Source organism: Zingiber officinale, chromosome 8A (genome assembly GCF_018446385.1).
Source record: "Zingiber officinale cultivar Zhangliang chromosome 8A, Zo_v1.1, whole genome shotgun sequence".
NCBI classification, from domain to species: Eukaryota; Viridiplantae; Streptophyta; class Magnoliopsida; order Zingiberales; family Zingiberaceae; genus Zingiber; species Zingiber officinale.
In genome coordinates this window covers 17,545,629-17,557,895 of record NC_056000.1, presented here as the reverse complement: position 1 = coordinate 17,557,895, position 12,267 = coordinate 17,545,629, and the positions used below count along the sequence as shown (strand labels likewise).

General features: G+C 36.2%; 1 protein-coding gene and 1 pseudogene across 1 annotated transcript; both read left to right on the top strand.

Moving 5' to 3' along the window:
• The first annotated feature begins 2,454 nt into the window (after positions 1 to 2,454).
• LOC122011786 (protein MKS1-like) lies at positions 2,455 to 3,525 on the top strand. The gene is made up of 2 exons (XM_042568165.1): positions 2,455 to 3,255; positions 3,380 to 3,525. Exon 1 carries the CDS (start codon positions 2,513 to 2,515, stop codon positions 3,221 to 3,223), a length of 711 nt encoding a protein of 236 aa, XP_042424099.1. The 5' UTR covers positions 2,455 to 2,512; the 3' UTR covers positions 3,224 to 3,255; positions 3,380 to 3,525.
• Positions 3,526 to 7,869: 4,344 nt separating this feature from the next.
• LOC122013058 lies at positions 7,870 to 8,015 on the top strand (annotated as a pseudogene).
• The last annotated feature ends 4,252 nt before the right edge of the window (positions 8,016 to 12,267 follow it).

Here is a 12,267-nt window from a genome sequence, read left to right as displayed (position 1 = left end):
CTGACGACTTAAAACTGTCAGAATTGAGAACCAGAAGCCACCCGGTCGGGTCGGTTAGAAGAAGGTAGATACATAGTGAACAGTTAATTGGAGATCTTTCAATTTTATTTTTCTAAGGCATCGAGTTTTTTTAGAACAGTTACAAAAGGATCATTAGGTGTAGACAAATCTATTTGAAAGGGATGGCATTTCTTTTCTTTTATTAAAGAAAAACTAGTTTAGACTTTTCAAAAAAAAAAAACATAGTGAAACAAATTAAATTAAATATAATTGCAGATTGTCTTTACTTTGATAATGTATGGTAGAGAATTTGATAGACTTTGTATGAGCAAGACGATCAAGAAATTGTCGTAGAACTAGGAATTGACTTTAGATTCTTCAATAGATATATCACAACTCAATAGGGAGATATTATTTTTCTAGGTAGACTAGGAACCTCCTATTTCCAAATGACTTACAAAACTCAACCCATTACTTTCCATGATGGATGACACCTTCTTGGAAGAAACTTGTTGGATTTTTATAAACAAAATAATTTGATTTTTTATATAAAAAAACTCCAAATTAGGTTAGTTTGGTTTGCTATATGGTTAAAAATTCATGGATAAATTAGTTTTAGCACATATATTATTGTGACTTTCATTGATGCATTTAGATTTTATTTTGACTTTTGATTTTTTTTATATATTCTTGCATAAGTTTTTTTTACATCATATATCTAGCTATAAATATTATCCAACTATATGATAAATAATTTGTGTGAAATTTCCTTAATTAACAATGCAATGAAGGATATCTTCAACACATGTATCACACCAATCTCATTAACAATCTAATGAAGACTATCTTCATTATATGACACTTGTTCACGCCACTTTAATTATATTCTCATTTCCACATTAATGAACCTTCGCTCATTACTATTTATATCTATGGTGTTAGTCATAAAACTAATATAATAATTATTATTTAATTAAAACTTCTAAATTGTATACAAGTTGATAAAATTGATTGACCACAGTGTATTTAATTACTGTTGCTAAATCTAGTAAACTTGTCATAATAATGAAGAATTCAACGATAAGAATGCTTCTCGAGAAAGCATTTCATGCAAGCACGTCGCTGTTATATTGTCCTAAATTTCATGAACTATCCATCAGTTTGACTAAGTCCTAGATTTTATTGACTGACGGTTGACTTTGTCTATATACTGCTGAACTTGGAACTCTTCAACCATCAAATTAAATACTCTCCAATCAACAAGAACAATGACATATCTTCCCACTCCCTCTCTCTCTCTCTCTCTCTCTCTCTCTTACTGATCCTCTCAAATTAATTAATAATTCCAGATACATCTAAATATATTGTTATTATTAATTAACACCGAATGCAACAAAGTGGGTAGCTTAGTTATATAGGTTTGACTCGGCAACAAGTGATTAATGTATATTAATATTGATTGAAATTAGAGTGAGATATTACTTTCTGCAACAGCCCTCCTCCATGGACGAGTTCAACGCTAAGACTACGGCTTGAACTTTTCCTTCTCTGCCATCCTTTTCCTTCGTTACTCGCTCCGTATGCAAATTTTCATTTTGCTTCCACAATTTATACATATGCTTAAATTACTAAAATAGTTATTTAATCTAGCTAATAGGGATGTAAACAAGTTGAGTTGAGTCAAACTTTGAGGTGTTCAAACTTATTTGAAGGTAACCAAATCGAGTCGAGCCGAGCTTAAAATGAACCAAGATTTTGAAATGAGTGTTCAAGTTTAACTTGGTTTATTTTTTATGAGCTTGAGCTTGTTTGAAACTTGGCTTGAGCTTAGTTTGTATAGATATTATCAAACTCTCAATTCAAGCTTGGCTTGAGCTTGGTTCGAGCTTGGTTCGTTTAGATATTATCAAACTTTCAATTCAAGTTTGTTTGATTGTTTGAAACTTTTAGTTGTTTGATTGGTTATTGAACTTGATAATTTAAATTTATTTATTTATTTTATTATTTATTTAGCATATTGAAAAGAGTTTTATTAATGAAAATGGTTCGTGAACATTGTTCATGAATATTGTTCACAAACATTGTTCACGAACGTTAACGATCTAAACACATATATGTTCAAGCTTGTTTGTTTAACTTAACTAGTTGTTCAAGTTTGTTTGTTTAATTAATCTTACGTATATTGAATAAACAAGCTCTTACCAAGACGAATATCAAGTTTGTTCATGAACACTTGGTTCATTTACAGCCCTACTAGCTAGCGTTCTGAAAATATTAGATTCGGATCCAAAGATCACAATCTGAGATGGATTCGAGTGTCTACTGTATCTATAGGAGTTTGGAGGTCATTATTTTGATAATTCTAAACTCGTGGGAGTTAAATAAAAATTTGCGCAATCCAAATTTTGTGCACGCCAATATATTCTCCTCTAGATTTTCTCCGAATCCATTTGGGTTTTGTTAGATTCACTCTCTGTTTCTTTTCTCCAAAGTAGAAATAATTCTTTCCGCCATGGATAATTCCGGGGCCGGCGCTGGGGCCGGGCAACAATTCGCACGGCCGCGAGAGCTCCACGGCCCTCGGCCGGCGCCTCTCACTGTGAGGAAGGAGTCCCGCAAGATCAGGAAGCCCCCGGCGGCGCCGCCGCCGCCGCAGCAGCAGCACCGGCAGCCCGTCATCATCTACGCCGTCTCGCCCAAGGTCATCCACACCACCCCCGCCGACTTCATGGCCGTCGTGCAGAGCCTCACCAGCGTCCATGCGGCAGCCGCGGCGCCCTCGTCGTCGTCTTCGCTCGCCGGCGGTGCCACCGCCGGTAACCCCCACGGCAACTGGGGATCGGCTCAATTCTCTCCGGCCGCCCGCTTGGCCGCCTTCGAGAAGACCGCCACCTCCTCCCCCTCCGCTTCTGCTTCTGCACGAATATTAAATCGCGAAGTAGTCGACGACGTGGTGGTGGAAATCATTCGTTCGCCGGAAGAGCGGAGACTAGGAGGAGGAGGGATCCTGTCGCCGGGGCCTGCGTCCCTGCCGTGGATATCCCCGGTGATGTTTACTCCGACGGCTCTGTTTACGCCGCCGCCGCATCTGCCGCCGCTGCCGCCGTCGATTCAACTCGTGGCGAGTCCTGACGCCAACAATCTATTCTTTTCCAACACCGGGATGATGGTTCCTTCTCCGGCGGCTTATTGGGATCTCTTCAACCATTACACCAACAATTAATTAATATTAATTAACTTCTTGCTGCATGCACGGTATGGAGTTCATCAATTGACTCCTTGCGATCTATTCTTTTTGTGGCATATATACAATCAACAAAGATCTATATTTTAGTTTCTACCTACTGATTTAATCATGCATTTCAATTGTTGATGTCAGGGTTATTGAAATTGGATGAGAAGAAAAAGGATTAATTCAAGAGTTCCTCTGTTTGCAAGATGCTCCTCATTGTTACATTAATGAACTCCTTAGATTTTAGAAATTCTAGCGAATTTAGGCTGGATTACCTAGAGATTTATGAAATATACAGGGAGCTCATTGTAATTTAGAATGTATGAATATTCTAATAATATGTAAATTCTTAAAGGAATTTAATTAAAAGGGTAAGTATGGCACACTAATTAACTTTACTTCGTCATCTTACTTACTTAACCATCGTTTAATTAATAATGACTTATTTATCTAAGCTTACTTAATTATGAAACTCTAACTCAACATGTAAGATTAAATTGGGGAGTCATAGGAGTCCTTTAGCCACCAAAAGGTTATTTATGTTATTGGTACGATAATCTTTATGTGCAGTGGTGAGCTCGTTGACTCATTTAGGGATGACATAACTCTTATGCATTAGTTGAAGTGGTCTAATTTTCAAATTAGTCTTCTCCAACATATAGTCAACAGTCGTTCAGGTTAGTAATCATCAAACTTAGTCGATACATTCCTTCAAACAGTCACACCTCATTAAATTAGTAGAGGATAGGTTGAGATCTTGCATGATAAATTGCCGGCAATGTCGAGAAGAATTTTGTACTTAACTTGCTGCGAAGGGGTTACGTGGAATTGATTAGTTAGCAAGTTCATAGGGAATTAATGGTTACGTGGGGATGCAAGTTTTGTCCTTAATTAACTTGCTGTTAATTTAATCCTAAAGCAACATATAATATGTCACTTAATTTTCTAATCATTGGGCAAAAAGGCGATACCTTGTCCAAGGCCATCATGAGGGAGGTTAATCACGGTAACAGGAGAAGCTAGTGTGCAGTGTGAAGAGTGACACGGGGACCAGGGATTTACGTCCTGACTACCTCACGATTCGAACCCACGATCTCATTGGGCAATCTTCTACGCACTAATCACTCTGGATAACCCCGTGGGGCTACTTAATTTTCTAATCATGGTTCAAGTTTATATATAATACTAGACATCACACATATGCACTGTGTGTAATATAATACTGAATATGTATAAATTATATATAATGAATATTTATTGTCAAGTAATTAAATAATATTATTTATTTTATAAAAATTTTAATTTGTAAATAGAGTAGAAATTAGGTTATTAATCCTAACTCAAGTTATGTAGTAAGAATATCTTATATCGTTTAAAAATTAATGAGATAACCGATGAGATATATGCATGACAGATACGGCTGTGATTTTTCCTTACGAATCAATGAGATGCAGATATATTGATGCGATTGTATCGATATGTAGAAGAGTTGAAACAGATGAATTGATGTATTGTAACATAAAAAATGATAAGAAAGAGAAAGTTATAATAAAAATTGGAAAGGGAGAGAAGAGGAGAGAACGATGAAAAATCAATGAGCATTAAGGTGACGAAAAGAAACTACGTACATTGCACATAGAAATTAAAAAGTTAAAATTACTAAATAAACTTTAAAATTATTTTTAGTATAAAAAAATATTAATATAATTTAATTTTATACTTCACTAAATTAATCAATTGATGAATTAAGAGTTACTTTTTAAATGTCATATTCTCAAGTAAATGGTAAAATAGAAAGATAATATAATATAATATAGATAGCTCGTCGAGTTTGTCAAACCACGCGAAAGAACGCAACATCATTCATTGGGTATTTATTTATGAAGTGGTCTCCTGACTTAAACGCATCATTTAATTATAAACACATTTTCCAACGTGACGTATGCTTGCACATCCTCATTCGCAGACCCTTGCCTTGCGGCAGGGATCCTCTGATCCAAGATATTTGGATCAATCTTAAATTTTTATATATTCATTGGATAGATAAATTATACCCTATCTATTAAATAGGTAGGGTCTAATTTATCCTACCAATGAATATGCAGGACTTTCTCTGGTCCAAAAGATTCTGGACCAGAGGATCTGACCTCTTGCCTTGGATACTCATATATGACTAAGTATAAACCGAGCACTCGGAGACTCGTCCGAACACTCCAATTCACTTTTGATGATTAAAGTGCTCGGGCGAAATTTCGAGCGTCCGATCTCACACTCAGTCCCCTATAAATGTACAGACTAAAATCTTCCTATATATATATATATATATATATATATATATATATATATATATATATATATATATATATATATATATATATATATATATATATATATATATATATATATATATATAATATTAATATGAATTCTTTACCAACTAATTTTGATGAAATTTAAAATGAAATTATATTAATATCTTTTTTTCCATTCACATTGAAAAAAATTCTAAGGCTTATTATTAATTTCTACCAACACTATTGGTGCAGATTGTACTAATAATTTGATTTTGATGTATGACAAATTATTTAAAGTTAGATGTGTTATTTGTCTAATCTTTCTACCAAGTGTGCAGGAGTTAACTGGTCTGAAGGACCTGACACCAGGCCGAAATCCAGCTAGGTCTGCAGGACTCGATAGCTGGTGTGAAGTGCAGATAGGTCCGTGGGACTTGATATCTGGCGAGAAGTCTAGTTAGGTCCACATGACCTGACAACCGACCGAAGTCCAGTTGGGTATGCAGACTTGACAACTAACGGGAAGACTTGGTGGGTCAAAGGCAAGTCAAGTGACTATAGTTGGTAACCGAAGGTAAGTAACACGAGGAGAGATCCAGTGAGGACGTGTTCCCGGTTGAGGGAACTCTAGGCGTCGGTCCAACTTAGGTCAATTTGGGAAACTTAAGTTAAGACCTTGACTAGATCCTGGTCTCGAGGAAACATAATCTAATTACTGCTCCTATTTTATTAATGTTGTGCTAACTATATTTTGCGGGATAAATATATTTTTATTTGCTTGAACTAACTCCTTTTTGTAGGAATTCAAAGGTTGAAAAAAAGGAGTCCGGGCGCCAGGGTGGGTGTCGCAGGCAGCCGGGCGATCAGGGCGCCCGAAGTTGGTCCAGGCGCTCGGACCATAAAAGTTATCTCGAAGCTGAGTTGGAGTGTGATGACTGGCCAACCCCACATTAACGGTCCAAGCACCCGAAAGGGGTCCAGGCGCCTAGAAATGGATAAACTTAACGGATTAAGTTTCGACGAGAGATCGCCAAGTCAGCTGCGGTTCAAGCGCCCGGAGGGGTTCCAGATGCTCGGAATGAGCCTATATAAGGGCATTCGACAAGCAACTTCAAAACATCATATGCTATGACTTTCATTCCTGCGTGGTACTCCAGAAAAGCTTCTACGACACTATAAAGCTCCTCCGACAACTGGCGATCAAGATCTATTTATTTTCCCTATTGTCGGTAACACTTTCTTATAATTCTTGTACTTAAATTTTGTAATTATTAGAATTTTTAGTGGATTATCCAACGAAAGTACTCGATGAGTGCGGGCCTTGGAGTAGGAGTCGTCGAAGGCTCCGAACTAAGTAAAAAATACTTGTGTTAACGCTTGATTTTTCTTTCTCCGTATTTTTTTTCCCACTGTGTAACTTGTTTTTAATCGAGATTTTGGACGATCGTTATTCACACCCCCTCTAGCGACTTTACGATCCTACAAACGCATCAATCAGGAATCTAGAGTTCAAGACTTAGCTGCGATGTATTATTGAAAATTTTTATCATTAATTAATCAGAGATCTATAGTTCGAGACTCAGCTGTGGCGTATTATTAGGAATGTTTCTCATTAATCAATCATGGATCTAGATGTAGGATCGAAACAAAGAACCACAGACTTCCCACGTCCGATCCTCGATCCACCAAGTCTTTCTGCCCCTCTGTCCACCCGACCTACTAGGACTTCCTTGCATAGCCGCAACTAGGACTTCCTATCTGGTGTATGATCCTCTTGATCCGAACATAGGAGTCCCCACTTTCTTTGTTCGAGGTCAATATTGTACCCACATGAGGAGCCCCCACTTTCTTTGTTCGAGGTCAATATTGTACCCACATGAGGAGCCCCCACTTTCTCTGTTCGAGGCCAATATTGTACCCACATGACTCAATCAGACCATATCTCTTGTACACAGTCGGCGGTTAAACCTTCTGACAGTCTGGGCTCTGATATCAATTGTAGAAAAGAATTTAGATATCTCCACAATGATATGATATTGTCCACATTGGACCTAAGCCCTCATGGTTTTGCTCTTGGGCTCTACCCAAAAGGCCTCATGCCAATGGAGATATCTTTCTCTTATAAACTCATGATCTTTCTCATGTGTTTTCAATGTAAGACTATATTTGCAATCTTGCAACCCCAACACTAGAGTTCGACTCAACAACAACGTCATATTATTGAGAATTTTTCTCATTAATTAATTAGAAATTTAGAGTCTCTATAGTTCCACATCTTAGAATTGACAACACTGCGAACAGAGAAGTTTTTATAAATACCTTGGGTCGGCGATGTTAAAAAGTATACTTTTCTCAGCTTTTTGGCTAAGGTCAAGTATGATATATTAATTTAATTTTTTATAAAGGTGAATTCGTTACAGTTGCTTGTTGCTGGGATTCTTGAGCGTCATCCTTTCATTACACTATTGCATGGATTTAACGTACCCTTACCTAATTTATGAGCAGCCTTTTGGCTAAGATTAAGTGTAGTCTTATAAAATTTACATGTATTTATGTATTATATTACACACATAACACATGTGCATGATCACTAGCGTCACCCTTCAATTACATTATTACATAGGTCTGACATACCTTTACCCAATTTATAGACGATCTTTTAGCTAAAGATTAAGTTACTTGTTCTTATAAGATTTAGGTGTATTTATATATTATACACAACAGATAGATAGCTATATATATATAAAAGAGAAAGATATTTTTATTGATATAAGATCTTTTGGATAGAGTCCAAAAATAAAATCATGAGGGTTTAGGTCCAAAGTAAATAATTTCATACAACTATGGAGATTGTTAAATTCTTTTGACCCTAACAAATGATATCAGAGTCATGGTCCAGATTAGATGTCATGTGGGGTGACCTTGAACGAAGTAACAGGAGGCCCGGAGTAGGTCAAGGTGATCGGATGCTTGCGAGGAAGGCCTGAAGTAGGTCAGAGTAATCGGATGCTCGTGGGAAGACCTAGAGTAGGTTAAAAGTGACAGGATGCTCACAGACAAATCCGGAGTAGGTTAGAGTGATCGAATACTTATGGGGAGGTCCGAAACAAGTCAGGATAACTAGATGCTCGCGGGGAGATCCGGAGTAGGTTAAAAGTGACCGGATGCTTATGGGGAAAGTCTGGATTATGTCAGAGTGACCAGATACTTGTAGGGAGACCCAAAACAAGTCAAGAGTGATCGAATTCTCGCAGGGAGGCTAAGACCATGAAAGTAATTGTGGTGATTAGTTTCAGGGGAGGATTGTTAGGATACAATTAAATTCTCACATTGGAAAGATATAGAAAAGATCATGGGCTTTAAAAGGATGTAAGATATCTTTATTAGCATGAGATCTTTTGGGTATAGCCCAAAAACAAAACCATGAAGGTTTAGACCCAAAATGAATAATATCATACTATTGTAGAGATATGTGAATCTTTTGATCACAACAATTTATACACAAGAGTTATGGTGTAATCGAACCATGTGAGTAGAAGATTGACCTCGAATAAATGAAGTAGGGGCTCTCATGCTCGAATCAAAAGGATCAGACACCAAGTAGGAAGTCTTGGTAGATAGTCAGACAGAAAAGTCCTAGTTGCGGCTAGGCAAGGAATATCTAGTATGTCAGTTGGACTGAGGGCAAGGAAGTCCTAGTAGGCCAGGTGGATAGAGGGGTAGGAAGACCTAATAAGTCAGTTGGACTAAGAGGTAAAGGAAGTCCTAGTAAGTTGGGTAGATTTAGGGGGAGAAAGACTTGGTAGGTCGAGGATCAGACGTCAAATGGATAAACTTTCTGCTTGAGAGGGTCTGCGATCCTTGGGGGGGGAGGGGGGGGGGTGTTTGAATTGTTGAGGTTACAAGGTTATAAAAAAATCTCATATTAGAAGTATATAAAAAAGATCATAGATTTAATATGAGACATATTAGGTAGAGTTTAAAAATAAAACTATAATAATCTTATGTTAAAATAGATAACTTCATACCTTATAAAGATATCTATTTTTTTTTACCCTAACATGCTTGACTTGTTAGAAAGACTAGTCAATTAAATTGATCGGACTATTTGATGAATTTTCATCCTGATCCAAGTAGTTCTAATAGCTTATCAAAACCAAGGGATTTGTGTGGTAAATCCATTTTCAACTCTAAAATCAAATAAAAAAATCTAAAAAAATATTTTAAAAATTAGTAAATAAAAATTAAAATTCATAAGAATATGAAAATTTAAAAATATGATAAAATTAGAAAAATAAATTAATAAAGTATATATTTTTATTAATTAAAATTTAATTTATATACATGTTAAAAATATTACATCTTCAACCTAAATAATTTAACATAATATAAATATTACATCTCCATATTAAATTCAAGAAAAAAAATTATTTATGTTTATAATCTAAGTGTGACTTTCAACCATTCACTCTAGAAAAAGTAGATTAGATAGATGTAGGGACTTCCTTTTTCATAATAATTCAATAAAAATATAGTACTCTTCATTCAAAAAAAAAACAAATTATAAAATAAAATATTCTTTTAATTTTTCTCCAATACATCTTCTTTTCCTGACCAATCACATATACAAAAAAAATTATTTAATTGCTTAGGGTAATTCGACCTTTCTTAAATTCACCTTTTAACCTAAACTTTGCTTTTTACGTGTTGAGTTTGTCAAACCACGTGAAAGCATTCAACCATCGTTCATATTATAATTAATTGAGTAAATAATCGTGAGGTGGACACCTCAATAATTAAATGGAACATTTAATTAATCTTTCTTTTTTTAACTTTACTGAATTATTTAAAAATAAATAAATTTAATTATTTTAAACATGAGGATATTTCTTAACTCTAAAATAGTTCTTTTCAATTAAAAAACTAAAATAATCTTTGTAAGTGCATAAAAAATCCTTAAGTATATAATTAATAAATCAATAATTTAGTAACCAGAATAAATTAATTTAGATAAGATGGCCTAACATATATATTTTTAAATAAAAAAATCCTTTTAAATTCGAAAACTGACATAGTTTTCTTAAAATTCCTAAGAAGCTATTATTTTTACATTTAAATGGTCAAAGATGAATTATTTTAATTAATTCGAGTTTACTCCAAAACTAATTCTATATATTTTTATATATAATTTTGTTAGAATTTTATGGTCTAAGGTCAATTCTTAATTTGATTTGATTTGTATATCTAATTTGATCGATGCCTTAAATAGCTTCAGTTTGATCTATTTACACTTTAATCAGTTCGACTTGCTCAACCGCCCGGTTAGCTATAGCTTGACCAACTCAATTGGTCAACCTTGATCCGGCGGTAAGAACAGGGGACCCCCGTTCTGTGGAGTCAACGCCACGTGGAAGTCAAAGGGCAGGTGACTGGCCGGAGAGGGGGGCGACCGGCCGGTCGGCCGGTGTCTAGTTGATGGTCAAAGGCACCCTGGCGAAAGGCAAGATTCCGGCGCTCATTGGACAAGATTCCAGGGCCGAGCGGAGGGCACGCTCGGCCGAAGACAAGAGGTAGCATGCTGCTAGCAGTATCCACCAAGCACATGACTGAGAATCTCCCAACCATCATACATATCTGGTCGGCCGGACGTAAGTCGAAGGCTGTCCGGCCGGATGTTAGGCAAGGGGTAAGGGGAAAAGAACAAGGGACATCTTGTTCTGACAGCAGACATGTTCTACGTTCAGGCCATACTCAAAATCCTACAGCAGAAGGATCCGCTGTCCCATCGAAGACGTGCTTGCACTGTAGCAGTATGAGATCAGGTAAGCTCACTGACAGGTAGACCTGACCACGGTTCAGAACCGACGGTTCGACGGTTCGGAACCGCCGGTTCGACGGTTCCAGGTAGGTCGACCCTAACCTTAACCGCCCAAGACGGTTACGGTTCACAATTCAGAACCGCCGGTTCACGGTTCGGTTCACGGTTCGTCACGGTTCAAGATTAATATGTTAAAAAAAATTAAAAATTAAACATTAAAAATTAGAAATTAAAATTTATTAAAAAAAAGGGCTTGCACTTATTTAAGTTGCCTACGTATCCCTTTAGGGGAATCAAAACCCACGTAGTTCTTTTACATTTTTATCCTTTTACATTTTTATCCTTTTACATTTTCATTCACTTCCATTTCCTATTCCTGTCGTATTTGTTCCTTTAGTATCAAAATCTTCAACTTCGTCATCTGAAAGTTGCATTCCTTGGATTCTTTTCTCCGCTCTGGTCCAATCGTCCAGTAATGCTTGGGCTTCCAATGAGTCGGGAGACAAAGTTGATCGTCGTTCATCTAATATGTTGCCGCCGGCACTGAACGTCTGCTCCACAACAACAGTTGACACTGGACAAGCTAAAATTTCTTTTGCGATCACGGAGAGAACGGGAAAGCTTTGAGCCTTCTGTGACCACCACTTTAAAATATCGAAATTTTTGCTATCTGCTTCATTAAAATCAAAAGAAGTCGTAAAATAATTCTCAAGTTCCTGTGTGGAACTTGAGGATCCCCGTGGACGTTTTGTCCGTTCTTTTAATAAGAGTTGTGCTTTTGTAAGTTTTAAATTACTACTAGTAGTTTGTTGAATTTCAGAAATATTAATTTGTGTTCCATATTTTACATAATATTGATTATAAATATCATATAAATAAATTCTAACATTATATATAATATTAGCTGGATCAGGGGAAGAAGA